The 19,994-nt window shown below is 35.3% G+C and overlaps 1 protein-coding gene across 3 annotated transcripts in view; it reads right to left on the reverse strand.

The window, feature by feature from the left end:
- The window catches only part of ARMH3 (armadillo like helical domain containing 3), a 131,964-nt gene that overhangs the window by 105,149 nt on the left and 6,821 nt on the right, over nucleotides 1-19,994 (reverse strand). For all 3 annotated transcript variants that reach the window (XM_087964674.1, XM_087964675.1, XM_087964676.1), the window contains exons 2-14: nucleotides 17,604-17,715; nucleotides 17,332-17,388; nucleotides 17,073-17,219; nucleotides 16,422-16,529; nucleotides 15,362-15,454; nucleotides 14,184-14,258; nucleotides 13,384-13,470; nucleotides 10,147-10,203; nucleotides 9,256-9,299; nucleotides 8,312-8,372; nucleotides 8,033-8,079; nucleotides 5,667-5,742; nucleotides 2,443-2,536 (exon numbers count right to left, since the gene is read on the reverse strand). In XM_087964674.1, coding sequence (XP_087820800.1) covers nucleotides 2,443-2,536; nucleotides 5,667-5,742; nucleotides 8,033-8,079; nucleotides 8,312-8,372; nucleotides 9,256-9,299; nucleotides 10,147-10,203; nucleotides 13,384-13,470; nucleotides 14,184-14,258; nucleotides 15,362-15,454; nucleotides 16,422-16,529; nucleotides 17,073-17,219; nucleotides 17,332-17,388; nucleotides 17,604-17,705 — 1,048 coding nt within the window. In that variant the 5' untranslated portion in view covers nucleotides 17,706-17,715. The remainder of the gene's footprint in view (nucleotides 1-2,442; nucleotides 2,537-5,666; nucleotides 5,743-8,032; nucleotides 8,080-8,311; nucleotides 8,373-9,255; nucleotides 9,300-10,146; nucleotides 10,204-13,383; nucleotides 13,471-14,183; nucleotides 14,259-15,361; nucleotides 15,455-16,421; nucleotides 16,530-17,072; nucleotides 17,220-17,331; nucleotides 17,389-17,603; nucleotides 17,716-19,994) is intronic.

A 19,994-nucleotide genomic window follows, 5' to 3' on the forward strand; every position in this document is an offset into this window, starting at 1 on the left:
GGTCACTCCCAAATAAAGCACATCGTGTTTCTCTTGAGCAGGAATTTTATTATGGTTGTTCCTTTGTCATTTGTGAAGTTATTTATTATTTTGTACCGCTTATATTGTTTTACTTAATTTTACAGTTACTGCTCTGGAGGCTGCTCAAAAATCAGATCTGATTAGAGCATCATAAGCCCTGCACAAATGTGTCACAAATAGATACTATTTGTGGGATTGACTGTCTCTGAGGCAAAGTCATCTGATGGGACCTAAGAGGTGTGATTTTCCTGGGACAGCATCTGCCCTTTGAATAATTCTGTCCGTCCCCCCCGCCCCCCAATTAGGATGAATCCAATTTTGTTAGTCTTCCAGAAAGTCTTAAAAACCTGATTTCTCCCACAGGCAATGGGGTAGGATTACGTATGAACCCATCTTCTGGGAGATGGTATGTTAGATAATCCAGGCTGCGTGTATATTGGTTATGGCTTTTGTTTCTTTTTTTATATGTTTTTAAATTCTGATTATTATTTTTTGCTTTTTTTTACTTGATGTGTGCCCCTTGAAATTATAATTACACAGATTTAGAAAGCATAATAAATCTTCTAAATAAATATTAATGTGAAACATTAGAACAGTTTTTAATATGTGGTACAAGTCAAAAACAACGTACAGTAACTAATCCAAGACTCAAGACTTATTTTGCACAATCCAGCAGCGGTACTCAGGATCGTAAATACTCTGGACTAAATTCTTCAAAATATAAACTGCCCTAATACAGATATAATACAGATAATCAGAGTTGGAAGGGACCTTGTAGGTCATCTAGTCCAACACCCCCGCCCAAGCGGGAGACCCTACACCATTTCTGACAAATGGCAGTTCAATCTCTTCTTGAAAGTCTCAAGTGATGGCGCTCCCACAACTTCCGAGGGCAAGCTGTTCCATTGGTTGATTGTTCTCACTGTCAGAAAGTTTCTCCTTCTTTCCAGGTTAAATCTCTCCTTGTTCAGTTTCCATCCATTATTCCTTGTCTGGCCTACAGGTGCTTTAGAAAATAGCTTGACCCTTCCTCTCTGTGGCAGCCCCTCAAATATTGGAAGACTGCTATCATGTCTCCCCTGGTCCTTCTCTTTACTAGACTAGCCAAGCCCAGTTCCTGCAACCGTTCGTTGTATGTTTTAGCCTCCAGTCCCCTAATCATCCTGGTTGCTCTTCTCTGTACTTTTTCTCGAGTCTCAACATCTTTTTTGTAATGTGGTGAACAAAACTGGATGCAGTAGTCTAGGTGTGATCTTACTAAGGCTTCATAGAGTGGTATTAGTACTTCCCTTGATCTTGACTGTATCTCTCTGTTAATACAATTTAGGATTGCATTAGCTTTTTTGGCGGCGGCTACACACTGCTGGCTCATATTTGCTGGCCCTTTGACTTTAAAACAGCCATATTTAACATAAACTGTAAAACAAAATATTGCTTTATTCATCTGGATTTTTTATGGCACACTATGAATGGGAATCATCCTGGCATGCTTTTTTTTTTTAAAAGAGAAGTAAGAAAATATGTACACATTCATAGGATCCCTGAAAGTACAGAAAAAGGATGAAAACCATAAATAAACTCCGATAAGGTCTGATTGAAGCAGACCAAATAAGAATTCCTTTTATAACATTAATTCATCTCCAGGAAATAGGAAAGTAGCATTCTCTGTGCATATTTACAACAATTTAGATTTGTCTATGTAAATTAGAAAATGAGAGGAAAAAGAGTTGAAGGTAAGCACAAAAATTTTGCCTGCTGCATTAAAAAAAAAGTGTGTGGGCAGATATATTTGCAATGAATAATATGAAAGAAGCTTAAGCAGCTCTAAACCCTTAGCATCATATAGAATACCTACACAGAGAGGTAGAAGACAGAATTCTTTACCAAAAAAACCCTTAGGCTTTTGATATCCATGGCAACAAAGAATTTATCTTCTCAGAGAAGAATACTCTTTACCAGGATGCCAGAGTGACCTTAATAGCAGCTATTACAGGATAAGATTCCGTTCTCACTCAAAGGCTTACAACGTTTTATGAAATATATCTTATTTTTCCATTAAGATATCTGTAACACATAAAGCAGTCAACATGCACAGGGCAACTACGCAATTGGATACAGACAACTGATCCTATTATCTAGGACAGCCACCCACATCTTCATGTGCACAACCGTGTATGTGCCACCAGCCAAAGGGTAATGTGTTATCACATAAAAATAACATTCATAAAGAGATTCTCATTTGGGAACAATTCATGATTAAGCCAAGTAATATCATGGTTCTATAATCTATTCCTGACAAGGGTTTCTGCTAGGATTCCAGGATCTATAAGCCCTTATGCTTTTCTGCATAAAAGGGCCACTTGTTCTCTTGCCTAGAGTACAGAAATGCAACAAGCATGCATAGAAAATCAAACGGCTCACCATCAGAAGAAGGTGGTGTGGTTCCAAGTGGAGTAACGGGTGTAGTTGGAACTGGGCTTTCTGGCATTGTCACTAAACCAATTTCTGGATGACTCTAGGAAGTAAACATATATCCAAATAAATTTACATTCAATGACACCTGTATTACCTTAAGTATCGTTTAGTGCACCCCAGTCCTGATATTGCAGCTATTTTTCTTCTACTATCTTATCATACCTACAATCCTTGCTAGAATCTGTCATTATTTTCATGCATATTAGAAATAACTGAAAAGCTTTTTAAAAGTTAAACATCTCTTAAAATTAATCATCTTACAAAAGTTGCTATGAAAGCAATATCTGCTTCCCTCTTCTTCCATGCCCTCTCTTAATATATTCCTGATTATACAGCAAGTCAATGCATCATGTTGCTACCCTGCTGCTTAACCCAGGTGTTTCGGGAGAACACAAGGCTATACAAATATTATTATTGTTACCTGTTCTGCCTGCCTGCTTCTACTAGTTCTTTCTACATTTCAACTCAGGCAGAAGCTCCCCATTTAATTGCTGATTTAACTATAGGGTTCCATTTGTAATACTGTCATCCATAAAAACAGGCAAGACTTTACATCAGCATACTATTCTATTTGATGCTCAACTGTGAAATAATGAAGTCTGTTTTACATAGTACCTTTCATATCAACATATTTCCAAATGTTCTCTCAGCAGCAAGCAGATTTGAAATGCATTTTGGAATTACCAATCTGCTTTTAATTGTACAATATTTCATGTAAGTTTACACAGGGGCCTGCTATGGCAGAAATTTTGAAAGCTGGGTTTTTTAATGGATTCTTCACTTATAAGGATTAACTAACATTTTTTCAATTTTTGAAATTAACCTCTGAGGCCAACTTTGAAATAAACTCTCCACTGAAAATAATGCACATAAATGACTCCATTTCCATAGTTTAATGACTTGGGTTCTCTTATAATCAGGTTTTATAACTCTTCTTCCAGCTAAGTGTAACAGCACCGCCTAGCAGCAAGATGCTGGTGTGGCAATTATGAAATGTAAGCTTCCACTAACTGCAGTAATTCCTATATTGTTCAACTGAAAAAGCTTTAACCCACATGTATCCTGCTCAGCATTGCTCTAAAACATCCAAGTCATACAAAAGTGAATACACTGAACAAAGCAACTCTCATACATAAATTATTATCTTCATGATAGCTATGATCCCAACATCAAACAAAACATGTATGTAAACTACTCACATCTTTATGCTAGATTCATTATTTATGATACAGAGTACACCTTGAAATATTTATTTGGAGCAACGTAAGTTCACTAGCAGCATGATTAAATTTTGATTTTATTCAGACTTATTTAAAGCAGATTTCAATCAGTATTCACCACATCTAAACATCAGTTAAAAGCACCCAAGAACAAAACTCAGAATGGCAGAGATAGAATTTTTTTAAAAAACCTATTTTTGCAAGCTTCTACAAACTCTGCATAAATAAAAGAAAAATAGTGGAGGTTGATCCCTACCAGAATTTTCAAAGCACTTTAAGTGAAGGGAAAGATATTGTATAGTTTTGGATTCAATCAGCTGACAGATAGCTCTAATCAAAATGTTCACAACTATGTATGATATTGTTGACTCAACTTAGGGACAATTTTATATGTTCCAGGTCTACATATTTTCCCTTGCCTTCATAAACAATCTGACCTGAAGAATTCAAAAGGGAATGCAGTACAATTCTGAATAACATTGGCTTGTTGTATTGGATATAGCAGCCTACTGTATATGCTGGCCAAATGAGTAAATAAATTCAAAACAAACTTCTTTCTTGATTCAGTAATTGACATGATATTTCTTTGTTTGATTTAAAACTTATCTTTTGTACAGGAATTCAAAACAATACCGTATACTGAATGCATCTTTTTCCTATTTATTCCCACAACAGAACCCCGTGAGACCAGTCTGAGCTGAGACAAAGTGACTGGCCAAAATCACTCCCTGACTTTCCATATCTGAAGTGGGACTAGAATCTAAGTCTCATGGAGCCATTCCAAAACTACAATCTCTAGACCAGGGGTTGCCAACCTTTTGGACCTCAGGGACCACCAAACTCATAATTTTAAATCCCAGGGACCACTAACCGGTTCTGTGGGCATGGCCTAAATTGTGGGTGTGGCTTGGTGGTCATGTGACTGGCTGGGCATGGCTTGTATGTAAATATTATAAATATTTATGTGAATATTGAATTTTTTTTATAAAAAAGAGTAACTTTTACCCCAAAGCAGGCAAAGCAGGCAGGCAGATTGAGTTGCTCACAGAATCACAGATTCATTCAGAAATCTATCTATCTGCCATTGGCTAGCTCAGTCTGTCACATAAAATTTGCTTGCAAGCAAACTCACAAAATTAACTCACAACACACCATGTATGTAAATATTGAATTTTTTATTTAAAAAAAGAGCAACTTTTATCCAAAATCAGGCAAAGCAGACAGGCAGATTGAGTTGCTCACAGAATCATTCAGTGATCTATCTATCTGCCATCGGTCTCTCAGTCTCTCAAATTTGCTTGCCGTGAGTCTGCACTGAATAATAGAACCTTCAGTCCTAAGGGAGGTTCGGCTGTGCTTAAAACCAGATTTAAAGGCTAGCTAGAAAGCAAGAAATCCAACCATTTCTTGCTTCCTAGCTAATCTAAATCTCCTGGCACAGCAGAACAGATGATGGTCTAAAAAAGGAAAAGTAGTAATTTCGCAGGCAAGTTTACCAGGTAAGGAGTGAGTGGGCGGGGAGGGTTCCCACGGGTCATTTTGGTGGTGTAGCCTTGTTTTTCTGCGCAGCCTGGATTAATTGCTCTGGGGCCCACCAAAATTTTCTCACGGCCCACCAGTTGGTGACCGCTGCTCTAGACTATGCTGGTTGACCCACCCCATTTTGGGCTGAGAGCTGTATAGGTATTTGATCAGCCTTGATCCTTCCTGTCTTGTGGTAGGGAGGGGAGAGCAAACAGGAATGCTTTAAACATTTGAATTAAAGGAACATATTTTCCAACTTCCAAATCGAAGCATTAGCAAGTTACTGAGATCAAACAGAGCACTTATCAAATACACAAACAGGATGAGTTTAAATCTCTTTAGAGTAGCTACTTTCAAAGGTCTAAGCTATTTTTCAATTTGGATTCTACAGATACCTCAGATGTACAAAAGTGAATAGTACTACACCTGTGCCAATACAGTGATAAAGTTTCGATTCAAGTGAACAGCTTCATAAAGAGCCAAAAGGATAGCTTCATTAGTTCTACAAAAAGAGCAAAAGAGAAACACATTTATTGCAGTAATGAAATTTCTTGGAACACTTTGCCAAGTTATAGTATGGGGAATAGGTAACTGACAAAACAAAAGAACCCACAAATCAGAAACATGAATCATTTCAGAGTGTTTTCTCATATTTTATTAATAATAAATAATTAATAATACAATTTTAATAATATTAATTTTGTCATACAACATAATAAACTGTATTGTGTAAAAATAGTCTTTACATGGTGGTGAATCAAAACATTTAACAGGTACAATAAAATAAAACTAGATAGCATTATGTATCTACCTAGATCAATTAAAATAACCCTGTACTTAAATAGGAATATGTTATGAAGTATGTTAATTTGTGATAAGAAAGAAGCAAATAATGTATTTTATATACAATGGGCAGAACTGTCACTGGAAATGACTGCAGAAAACTGTAACAATATGAAGGAAATCACTGTGAAAGTTCTGTCTTTCATGCTTACCAACAGTTTGAACCTTTTGGGTTTTATAAACCAATCAACACTTTGAATTGAAATCAGAAACACACTGACAACTAGTGCATATATACAGAATTAGTGAGATACATTCCATTCACCCTGTTCCCACTGTCATCTCAGCATACTATACAGGTAGTCCTCAATTTATGATCACAATTAGGCCCAACATTTCCACTGCTAATTAAGGCAGCATGACTGTATGATGAGGACTATCTATATATCAAATTACTGGAAAACCTTCAGGGGCAGCGATCAAACCGATCTTCCTATCCTGCACTATTTCTCTGAGGTGTTCTATGCTCTGGCTGGTGTCAGCTTTGACGGTGTCCAACCACCTTGGGTGACCTGGTTTCCTTTTACCACTAACTCTTCCAAACACAATTGCTTTCTCCAGTGAATTCCCCCACTACATGACATGGGCAAAATAGGTGAGATGCAGCTTTGTGAATAAGCTAGAAATAAGTGCATGCAATGAATTTAGCTAGCTGAAAAAGAAAAGGATTCTGTTCCATTTCTTTTGACTTACCAAAATTCATACATTTCTTCATAACAGGAATGGAAAAGACATGCGATTTTAACATACTGAACTCAAAAGATCACTGATCTGATGTTTATGTGTGACTAAAACAGAATGAGGAATAGCTCTGTTTCAAGAATTGACTCACTCCTCATATCCTTGGTGGTAAGGGTAAGCTGGGAAGAGTGGTAAGCCTGCATCATCCAAACTTTTTATATATACTCCGACTGCATAAGCTAGTAAGTATATCTATAAAAGCATAGGATGGTACTCTCACTGACTTTTCTAAATCATAAGGTCTGGCATTTCAAATTCATTGGTTTTTAATCTACAAAATTTAAGACTGCCACACAAGATGTTCTAAGCCTTTAACATTTAATTATTTTAAATAGCTCCACCAGTCTATATTGAGTAGATGCAGAGGTAGCAAGGGGCAGCCAAGCATGCCTTCTTTGCCATTGTCACAGAATATGGCAGTAAATCAGGGCTTATCTGAGTTTTATCATCCTCACTGTGAGCTTTCATTAATTGTATTTAGCCATTAATCCTCATTTTTCCTGGTCTTCAGCTCAAAATATCATGAAAATTACTTATTTCCGCACAGTAGTCTTCAACTTACAACCACAACTGAGCCCAAAATTTATATTGTTAAGTGAGAAATTTGTTAGGTGACTTTTCCCCCATTTTATGACACTTCTTGCCACATTTGTTAAGTGAATCACTGCAGTTGTTAAGTTAGTGACACGGTTGTTAAGTGAATCTGGCTTCCCCAGTCACCTTGCTTGTCAGAAGAGCTCAAAAGGAGATCACATGACCCCAAGACCCTGCAGCTGTCATAAATGTGGATCAGTTGTCAAACATTCAAATGTAAATCACATGACCATGGGGAACGATCACAAGTGTGAAAAATGGTCATGGTTTTTTCAGTTGCCACTATAACTTAAAACAGTCACTAAACGAACTGTTGTAAGTCGAAGACTATCTGTAGTGTCCTAGACTTAGCTTCTGTGTATTTTTAGATACAGAATATTATGGGCTGAATGATGTATTTCCTACGAATAAGAGCAGAAAAACTCGGCTTAAACAAATTCAAAATGCAAATGCAGCATCTGCTAGTTTTCCCATATTCTAGATAGCATTTATGCTATTATCTCCAGTACTGATTGCTGAGCTAGATGATTAGGTGCCAGTTCTACTAAGCAATAAATTGTATTTTAGACTTCTAAACCGAAGAATTAAATTTGTCATCTGATGGATGTACTTACTGGACGGAGATTTTTTCATCAGCATCAGCAATGAACATACTGCCCACCTATGGAAAAAAAGCAGTATTGCACAGCTTTAGGATATATTAAAGTCTTCCACTAATCTATCTGGTCCAGGGCTAAAACTGATAAGAGAAGCCTTGTATTTTATATAGTCAGAATTTAAGCTCATTATAACATCTACAGAAATATTTTACATCTCCTCCTGCAAATCTCTTGGACCGGGCTCCTTGCGTGACAAGCATTGACCGAGACAACACAGAGTCACTGATTTCTTACCATGTTAGTCAAGGCTGAGAAAAAACCACTCTGATGTTCTTCTTCTTTGTCTCTGAACTGTCTGAACAAGAATAGCAGTGGGGAATAAAACAATAGAAGTTGCCATCAGCATCATTACAGAACAAGAAAAATCTGTACTTTTAATTATGACATAAACATTTTTTAAAAAATACAGGTCGCCCAAATATTGTCTGGATTTATTTTAAAGGAAAGAAATAGCATTAGATACCAATGATAAATACAAAATTTACCTTTCTAACAAACCTGATAATGAAAGATATCTAAGAACATGGTTTATAAAAGCTTTCTGAATTAAATGTTCCATCTATCCCAATGCCGCCTTTTATACAAATATGCTTCGAGTTCTTTGTTTATATTGATTTGTCTTCTTTTTCTCATAACCTTTTTCTATTTCTCAGCAGGACTGGTCCACAAGCAACAAATTTCAAGGATACAATTGGAAATTTTCCATGTAAACTAGAGGCCTTATAGCCCCCTCTCAGGTATTTTTTTAAAAAAATCTAAGCTTGCTTTCTTTACTCTTCTTTCTTGTGCACTCTTTTTTTCTCACTACTGACACCCCAAGCCAAATGGAGTTGCAATTTGCAAAAAGTGCATTTAAATTTTTGGGCAGTTCTCTTACAATAGTGAATTATTGCTAGCATAGCGATGAAAAGGCACAGGATGTCATTGTATATCAGCCTAAAGAAAGTCCTGTAACCTTCAAAAAAGTAAGAACTAAATGATATACTGGGGATCAAAAACTGCAAATAAATCTGTTCTGTGAAGCCTAGCCTGTGTGTAAAAAAAGAATGCCATAAATAATCATTTCAAAAATCCATTTATTTCACAACTTTGCTCATACAAATTGCCAGTAGGAATATGAATACATTTTCTCAGGAAAATATTCATTTAATCCACAAACATTCTTTAATGTTACTTACCGGTTGTATTCTGATAATGCCTGGGCAACTACAAGACCCATTCCCTGCAAGAAGAGAAAAAGAGAAAAGTCCATATAAATTAGGGCAAAAGTGCGACTTTCTGTTCCCATAATTTTTTAGATCATTCACAGTATCACTTTAAACACTTGTTAGTTAACTAAAGGCCTCCATTTTATGCAAGATTCTGACTATTCTCCAAGTAAGTTGTATACAATAATGCTTTCCAAGAAGCCTCATTCCAACTGGACTCAGTCTGGTTTATTGACTAGATTATAAGAGTACATCTATGAAAATAATCACTAAGTCAACAATTTTTATTAAGTTCCCTAAGTCAGGGTTCACCAAGCTTTTGGACCTCAGGGTCCACCAACCTCAGAATTTTAGATCCCAGGGACCACTAACTGGTTTTGTGGGTGTGGCCTAATTTGTGGGTGTGGCTTGGTGGTCATGTGATTGGCTGGGCATGGCTTGTATGTAAATATTATAAATATTTATATAAATATTGAATTTTTTATAAAAAAAGAGCAACTTTTACCCAAAATCAGGCAAAGCAGGCAGGTAGATTGAGTTGCTCACAGAATCACAGATTCATTCAGAAATCTATCTATCTGCCATTGGCTAGCTCAGTCTGTCACATAAAACTTGCTTGCAAGCAAACTCATAAAATTTGCTAGCAAGCAAATTCACAAAATTAACTCACAACACACCATGTATGTAAATATTGAATTTTTTATTTTAAAAAATGTTATATGTAGCATGCATATTTACTGCAATATTATTCAGATGTGATATAGAAGATAAAGCACCTTTGAGCATCCTTTTTAATTCACTTTTCATTTCTCACTTTATCACTAACTTTCTATCACACAAAATTTATAACATCATACTCACATTGAGTGTAGCTTCATCATCTATAATAGACAGTTTTACTATATAAGGATTCACAGACTATAAGAGGGAAAAGAAAGTCATAGGCTAATTTAATTATCAGCAAAGGTAACATAATTTCATTCAAACCTTGCTCATTTTTTCATCGCAGTAAATTCATACAATTTCTATTAAAATGGTAGTTTTCTAGTTTTCTGCATGTAACTCAAGATTTCACCCTTGGTAAAATTGTTTGAAAGAAAAATGATTGCAACTTTTCTATCACATGTATGTTTTGTAGTCACTGGATGTTAAGACCACAGGCAGAGTTTCAAGAAAGAAAAGATGCTTGGCATGCAAAATATCTCAATCTTGACCCCTGCCCGAATTCTCCTAAAAAGCAGCACAGTAAATTAACTGTTAATTTTTTTAATATAGTCTTACGCCTTATATTCAAAACTACACTGAACTATGGAAGGAGCTGGATAGAACAACATAAAGTCCAGCAAGAAAACCTAGATTGGAGGATGACACCTGAAAACTAGGTAAGGGATTAACATACATATGAAATTCTGCATTCAAGTACTGAAATTAAATAGTTTTCGCATTGAGTTAATATTTTATACTTGCATGATGAAGAAGAAAAAACTATTGTGGATAAGATAAATGGGTGGAACTGTGAGAGATCTCTTTAAAGGCACAAATATATTAATCTATTATATCTATTTGTCTTAGATGTAAGTAACTTAAACTGAACTCTGTAGGGCTGATTTCTGAGTACATATATCTAAAACTACACTAATTTAAACTTGATAGCAGCCTCCTTTCTTTGGTTATAGTAGGGAAGCTGTTCTAAATAAATTTTCCTATACAATTTTCTTAGAGCTAAATGATGCACCAAAGCATGGGCTAGTAATGTCTGAAAGCATAAGTTCATATTCCTTAGCTTGATTTTTAGTCTTACCATTTAAGATCATTAAAAAACAAACTGGTTCATGTAAACTTTTCAGTACATTAGAAGTTTAACGTAATAACACCCATTTCTTAGTTTATGACTAATTATTGCACTGAATTAGTATTTCAGAAGCCTGATGTTCACAATTGAATATCAAAGACTTCTGAGCCAAAAAATGTGAAATCAGTAATAACAAGGAAAGATCTCAGTCTGATAATAAACTGAAATTCTGTACTAGTTTGGGCGATTTCTATAAATCAATAATAAACACTAGAACAGCTGTTTCATTAAATATAGAACATGTTTAAAACTTCATAGAAAATAAATTACTAACGTCATAAAAATAAATCATATTCAATGAAATTACTTTTTTTAACCTAATGGAACAACTTAACCACCTTCAAGATTCTGGAGAAAACAATATGATTAGTAAAAGTAGCAACCAAATTAAGAGGATCCAAGAAAGCAAATAAAAATGCATACACACATAGTTACAAATATGAGCAGCAAGGAGTTTTTCATTGTTGCAAAAAGGATGCATATAACAATAACAGAATTCTAGATCTTATAAGAATGTTTCCCATGCCTGATTAGAAGAAAGAAACATCTATTTTATAGAAAAATATGTCTCTATCTAGCATTATATATAGTATCTGAAAATTATTCCAACTTCAATGCAAAGCAAAAATAAATACTTAGAAAAAGGTAAACCTTATACAACGGATTTCAAAAGATTTTTTTCTATCAAATAAGAGTTATTAAAGATGCCAAATTTTCCAAAAGTACAATAATATTTTTATGCTTATTTCCCTTTTATGCATTTTGTGCTGACTAGAGATAGCATTACTATCCCAAAGGAACCACAGAAATTAAAGAAGTTTGATAGACTTTGCTTCTCCAGGGGGAAAAATGTAGATTTCAGCAACTTTTAGAAAACAATGAAATTCATATTCTAGAAATTCTTCAAAAGCTGAACATTTTCAAAATATTATGTGCCATTTGCAAACTAAAGAGAAGGGGGAGAAAATAGTTTAAGAATAACTGAATGAGAAAGGAAACTTATATCTACTTAATAAAATACTTATTTTATAAAACAGCTTCATATGTTTTATTTAATCCTATGTTGCTCACTTTCAAAATTCAAAATGGTTTTATAAAAATGCATGTAGTACGATAATCTCATATGAACAAACATAACAGCCAAACCAAACCAAGTCACATAAATCAAAATAAATGAAAGTCAGCTTAGTATCCCCAGTCATCTATCAAATGCTAGCTGAAAAAGGAGTATTTGCTGCTAATAGGTTGGGAGCTTTAAGCTTGTTGTTGTTGTTGCAGTATGTTGTTCCACATAGTGGTGGGGCTCCCCTCAGGACCCTATCTTTTTAATTTCCCCATCTACTCTCTGTCAAAACACAGAGAAAACCCTATCTATTTCACTGAAAGATTACTTTATAAATCCACAGAGATTAAGTCATGTAGAACTTTCTAGATTAAAACCATCACTTTGTGTTGGAAACAAATATGGTAACCAACGCACTAGAGTTATACTGCTACACCTGTTTGTTTCATTGGCATGACTATTTCATTTTAACCAACTACAGTTTGAACGCTATTTTCAAAGGCTGTCCCATACAACGTATGCTGCATCAGCATAAAATATTTTTGAAATGTATAGAAAATATAGTAGAAGCATATCTCGTATTTTTAACATGATAGCACAGTCCTTTGTTATTGAACCCCAGGATATAGATCCTCAGTTCTCTTTGGGACTATATTTTATCACCATCAACTGAATGAAGCAATCTACACTTTGTTTGCCATCTTTTAATCTACGGAAAGGAGCAGAGTCATTGTAACTTTTATGATTGTTCATACCTATGAAACTTAACACAGTAACTGGAATGATCCTTCCCTCCAGTTATGTTTTGCTATACAATGTTGCTACTGTAGTTCTGAAACACACCCAAAGCAAGCAAAAAGGAATCCCAACAAATAAAGAGACAACTCTGCAGTAACAACATATTTTTAAGAAATAAGGAAATATAATGACCTCCAATCCAGTGACAGCTCCAATCTGGAAAAAAGAGCTTGGGCTATTTTTCACACTGAGCTTCAAAGAAATTTAGAATGCCTCTATTAGGCAAAACTATTGCTGGAAACAATCCTCATGTGAACATTTACCGCCAAGGAACAATGTGATATCAAGGACAAGAATCCTTTCCATTGAGGGAAAGACAGAATATTTTTCCACAATTTTTGGGGTTTTACAGAAGTGCCAGATTAATCCTGTGTCAAGCACTCACCTCATACTTTCTGTAGTTCACTAATAATGCAAGCAGGACCACGGCCTCATAACCATGTTCCCTGCGACTGGGAAGATTGGAAAGGATCTAAAAATAAGACAAGCAAAGCTTTGATTAATCAAAACCATGTATTTCAAGGAGTCACGAATGGGAGATTACAAAAACATGTAGCGTGATGAGCTGAAAATTTCCTATATCCAAAATGAATTTTGTAAGCTTAGAGTAGAACTAAATTATCTTCTTTCATGTAGAAATTGCAAACTGAAATGAAATTCTTGCCTGAGAAATAATGAGCATTTTTTAAGGAAATAAACAAATGGGCATAGGCCTAGATGTCCCATCCAATTCTCGGAAATTAGATTCAAAATCCTGTGTGATTCCTCTTGCACAAAATTACTAAATTACCTAGATGAAGAAAACCTTACCAAGATGAAAAAAATTGCTTTTACTGCATTGCTTTCATTTATCCCACATTTGCATTTAAGCAACATGAAGGTAACAAGTGTGCAGTTGCCAGCACACAGCAACAAGTGTGCTGGCAACCATTTCAGTCCTAAGGTCTTCATATATTCTACAAGGTCAGGGTCAATGGAAACATAGCCACATAGTCATAAAAATTAAAGAAGAAGAAAAGCCTTGCCCTTCTCACTCCTGAGAATCCTATTTCCTACTATGCCTCCCCAGATAAAAGCAGAACAAAGCAGCCAAAAACACATGTAGTGTATTGGTTACTCACAATGTATGGAAATGCTTTATCACAGATTAGCAGCCCAGAGATAAGACAGAATAAGGAGATTTACCTGTAAGATCGCTTCAAAAATACTATTAATCATCACATACTCCAGAATTGTGTTCTGACTGATATTATCTGTCACCTGAGTAGAATCAAAGAAATGGGGATTTTTAGAGTTTTCCAGTTCCAAAATAATTCAAACACGCTTTTATCACTTGATAGCAATAAATCTGTGCATGTTAAGATCCAACAGTTTGAAAAAAAAGGTCTCTTAACTGTATCTTTTATTAAACTCTCCTACAAAGAGCTTTAAATTGTGTTTCATACATATATATTGTTATCCCAAAATTATGGATTTTAGGTACATTATACACCATACAGATAAACATGTCGTATAACAGAAGGCTTACTTTGCCTTCATGGTACAATTTACCTTAATGATTTGTTTCAGGCTTTAGTCTTATGAATGTTTTCTAAATAGCAAACTCTGAAACATTTCTTTGGTAAGATCAATACTTAATATTGGAAATAAAGCCAGCAGAGTTCCTGTATACAGAGGTCTCCAAACTTGGCAACTTTAAGACTTGTGGACTTCAGCTCCCAGAATTCTCCAGCCAGCTATGCTGGGAGTTGACCCTCCCAGAATTCTGGGAGTTGAAGTCCACAAGTCTTAAAGTTGCCAAGTTTGGGGATCCCGCTGTATACTATTGAACAATGAATAAAGGAAATGCTAAAGGTTATTAAACTGAGCTGCAACCACATTGATGCTGTCTAATACCAATGAAGCTGAACTTCCTATATTTCCATCAGTTTTAGTTCACTTTAGTTATTACCCACTTCTTTTTCTTCAAAATTCATAATTTCCATTTTCTTTTTTTCTGTTTGGTTTGGATGACCAAAATTGAGTGTTCAGTTCATATTGTATGCATTCATTTAAACACATTAAAGCAGGGTCAATAGATGGAAGCACATTCATAACTAAAGCAAAAAAGGGACTTTCTCATGAATATATCTAATTCCATAATTTGATCAAAAAAAATCTTAATTTAGAAGGCTGTAATATATGTGCCCCAAGTCACTAAGAATTGGGCAGATGCAAGTTAAATATATTATTTTATTTATTGGTAAAACATTTATACTGATTACCACAGTATCTCAATGGCTTATAATAATTTAAAGATACATTTTCCATATTTTCATAATAAATACTTTTGCATAATTAACCCATCGTTATATATTACTTACAGTTACCAAACAAAGCAAAAGTTTCAGGCACAAACTTTTGAGACTTTCAGAGCCTTCTGCACAAAGTAATGCATCCAAACTCTCCATCAGATTCTAGAAAATAAAATAGTTATTATAATTTGTTGCAAGCTCAAGTTTTTTTTTTAACCTCCATTACTGCTGTGCTTCTATGATGTACTGAATCCCTTTTTGTGGGATTTTATGTACAGTATTTTATGCAAGAGGTGGTAAATTTCTAAGTCAAGCTGATTAACTAATGTACTTCTTATTTCATTATTTAGTGCAGGGGTGTCCAACCTTGGCAACTTTAAGACTTGTGGACTTCAACTCCCAGAATTCCTCAGCCAGCAAAGCTGGCTGAGGAATTCTGGGAGTTGAAGTCCACAAGTCTTAAAGTTGCCAAGGTTGGACACCCCTGATTTAGTGTTTAAAGAACCTAACTATACGCTATTCTGTGGTCCTAATATAACATTAAAGAAGCTACTTATTATCATGGTGTAATTTTCTGTTATTTTCTTGACAAACAGTCCAAATACATTTTGTCAGGATCTAGACTAGGAGCTATCAGGAAGCTAGGAAAAGAAAGACATATGTTATTCTATGCACAAGCTACGGAATACATGTCTATTTTTGAACACCACACACCACAATTTAAATTAAGGATGAGGAAAATCTAGCCTGCAAATCAAATAAAGCCAAATTTCTTCTCCAAGTGGGACTGTTTTTCTCTCCCTTGGGGCTGATAAACTTTAGTCTCTGAGGACTGGGAGATAGAAAAAAAACCTTCTGAGCTCTGGGTGATAGGAAAAGGGACTCTTTTCTTTCTGTGCAGGAGCATACCGGAAACAATGCCTCCTTCCATCCCACTCCTGCTTCTGCAGTAGGAGAAATGTAGCACTGAACAGTGGAGGAAGAACAGCCTCAGGCCAGAATGGGCTTTTCAAGATGAATGGGGTTCTCCCTCCCCAAAATCCATGCCTTCCTAATTCACAAGTCAGTGTACCATACGTGTTATCAGAATGAAAAGAAAATATGTTATTTCAATATAGCAAGCTCTCACCTTCATGCACAATTCAGCTTTGTCAAAGCCCATTAGCATATTGATGATGTCAAAGCCAGATGTGGATTTATTCTTCTGATGAACCCCACGGATCAGTGCACAGAGTGTCTGCAGCAGAAAACACAAACTCCTGCATGCAGGAATTGTGAGACAAATCTTCTGGGCAGTGAAAACTGCCATCATCAATGCAGAAATTTAAATTTATTGTATTTGGGTTTTTAAAAATATGATACCCTAGATAGCTCAGAGTGAATTTCAATGCCATAAATTCAATCGGAAACATTCATTGGTACTTTCTCTTTTCCACCAACAAGCAAATAAAAAAAAAAACAGACTTTCAAAAGCAGACAGGAAATATCTCACGAAGGGAAACTGACATCAGCAGAATTTCACTGGCTTCACCTATAGTTTCTTTCTGATATTCTATCAAAGTTTATAACGTGTCAAGGTCTCCTGAATCATCTAACAATAAAAAAGGAAAATATGTTATCATTGCCTAAGATAAGTAATTAACAGGGATTCTGCATACTGAACCAACTGATATTGTAATGATCTCAATAATGCAGACTAATTCCTTCATTAGCACTAACATAAATGATTATTGTCAGTTCATAAATTTGACTTAATGAAAGCCAAGAAAATTCATAGCACCTGCAATGCGTTGACCACTCTGATTGGATGCTCTTCTCCTAACGCCCAGATGCAACGCTGGAACAAGCAATTAATGTTATCTTTTATCTTCATTAGCTCTTCACCATCCAGAGATTCCAGTTTTCCTTCCAGGTATTCCAAATTCACCTGACAGGCAAGAGGTAGAGCTTAAGTTGATGGTGGAATTACTGAGGGCAAGAAAAAGTAGAAATTGATATTTGTAAGAATAAATAAACCATTTCAACCTTTACTATATTACCTTCATGAGGAAGAGCTCCTCCCAAAACCGAGGGTTGTATTTACTGGGATCTTCTGTCTGAAAGGAAATGAGATCACTATTATAGCGACAGCTATAACCTGAAGATAACAAGTTTAGTTTTACATTATATTGTTAACGGTCTGCCCATGAAAGTAAAAACACGCCAAGATGTTTAATTAAGGAACATTAGTCTTCCTTATCATTCATACTACAAGATGTTATAATACTATAAAACTCTGTTATGATGAAAGAAAAATAAATCCAATGCTTACTGTGAAGATCTCATCATACATTAACACAACCTTCTCTTTCAGGGGTTTCTTACTAGATGAAGATTTTCTAAGTAATCCACCTTTTTTCTCAGATTGTGCCATGGCTTACAACCTGTGGATTGAAAGAAATGGTAGACATCAGAGAAATCGATCCTAAGAAAATTTCCACAACATTTACATCTTTCTAATTTCTCTTTTCTTTTTTTTTTCAACTTCTCAGAAGCAACCCATACTGTGAGGGGTCTTTGGTACTCTCTGAGCTTGGTTGTTTTCTTGCAGATGTTTCATTACCCAAACGAAGTAAGATCAGCAGTGGTAGTGCTAGTGTTAGCTAATGATAGTTACTGAAGCTAGCTAGTATCACTAGGACGAATGATGTTAGTTTGGGTAATGAAAGTCTGCCAGAAAACAACCAAACTCAAAAAGCTCCAAGGTCCTTCATTTCAACCCTGAGTTACAAATATTCTCCTTCCATACTATAGTTACTATATAATAGAGTAACAACAACTATCATGACAATCAATTTGGTGCAGTGGTTAATGCATCAGGCTAGAAACTGGGAAGTCATGAGTTCTAGTTTCAACTTAAACGCAAAGCCAGCTGGATGGCCTTGAGCTAGTCACTTTTTCTGAGGAAGGAGGCAAACCACAAACCATTTCTGAAAAACCTTTCCAAGAAACTGGCAGAGACTTGGCCAGGCAATCTCCAAGAATTGGACAATATTAAACAGAAGGAAAAAAGGAAGCATGATAGATCTCATTCTTAGCCTACTTCAGGTGTATGTTTCCTACCTGGAGTGCGAGGTGCACAAAAGCTTACTAAAATACATTATGTTTTACAAACCCAAAAAGGTAGACATAGAATACTTAATGTTGACACTTGTTATACAGTGTAGGAGTTATTTCGCTTGTAATAAAGAATCAAGAGGAAGTGTGTACATCTTTTCCCCCAGCAAACAAGTTTGTGTGAAGCATGTGGATGACTTAAAAGAAAGTTGAATGAAGGCTCAACTACTCACCCATACAGCTTAGAGAACAACTATAGCTCATTTAAGTATACATTTTATTTTATATTTCACAAATGAAATTGTGAAATGTACATTATAGTAGTCTGTAAATAAGGCTAAGTCCTAGTGAGTTAATTACTCATCATGCTAAGCAAAAAAACAGATATTTTATCTTGCTTTATTTAACTGGGTTTATATGCTGCTCAAATCAATACCATCGGTAAGGAGCCACCATGCTTAAAGAAGGTTAGAACTACAGAGTAACAATTGCAATTATAACTTTGTGACACACCAAGGAGCAATAAAATGCTATTAAACAGACACCTCATTGGAAAAGGGAAGAGCCTCAGAGCAGCCACATCTGTCCCTAAGAAAAAGCCAAGCTTAATGCCTTTCCCAAATCACAGCAGATAGAGGTCATTTGGATGGCAGGGGACCTGCTGTTTCAAAAAGAGAGAGAGTGATCGAAGGCCTGCCACCTGTGTCTCAGGTGATAACATTCTTTGAAAAAGGGGCCTTAGGGAGCCCACCTTTCCTAAGCTTATGTAGATGGGCATATATAACTAGAAGATGGCAGTCCCAAAGGTACCAAGTCCTGTAGGACTTCAAAGGTGACATAAAACATATTTAATTCCACAGAAACTAGCTAGTAACCCATGCAGCTCTGGAAATGGTTCTATGGATAAACTGAAACAAATCCATAACTACTCAAACCGTAGATTCCAGGGTAGATATATGTCCAACCTAAAAGGAAAATTAATTTAATCCACATTTGGGTAGATCATAGTACTCTTTTTTCCATATCAGCTCTCCAATTTCTAAGATTTAATAGGTTTTTTCTTTTATTTTTCTGTGGCAGTGACCTAATAAGGTAGAATAAGTAGAAAGTCTATTCTAACTGGTCATAACCAAACTGTAGAATTGTCCTTCCAATGAAATTCAGATAGTCCTTCTTTTACTATCTTGTACTAATCAATGAATAATTTTTAAACATTTTATTTACCTAATAAATGTTTTTTACCATAAAAATATTTCATATATTGTTTTAGCATTATTTTATGGTTGTAAATATTCTATAGAGTTCTTAGTAATGCACATGCATTTGAAAAGTTGTTCTCTATAAATAAAACTTTGTATTGTATCTTCATTTCAACTCTAGTACATGTAAATTATTGCACTTAAGCCAGCACATACAGGTGAAACTCGAAAAATTAGAATATCGTGCAAAAGTTCATTTATTTCAGTAATGCAACTTAAAAGGTGAAACTAATATATGAGTTAGACTCATTACATGCAAAGCAAGATAGTTTAAGCCGTGATTTGTCATAATTGTGATGATGATGATGGCTTACAGCTCATGAAAACCCCAAATCCACAATCTCAGA

Source organism: Notechis scutatus, chromosome 4, assembly GCF_049901735.1.
Source record: "Notechis scutatus isolate UNSWTSFEM ecotype Mainland chromosome 4, rNotScu1.2, whole genome shotgun sequence".
NCBI lineage: Eukaryota > Metazoa > Chordata > Lepidosauria > Squamata > Elapidae > Notechis > Notechis scutatus.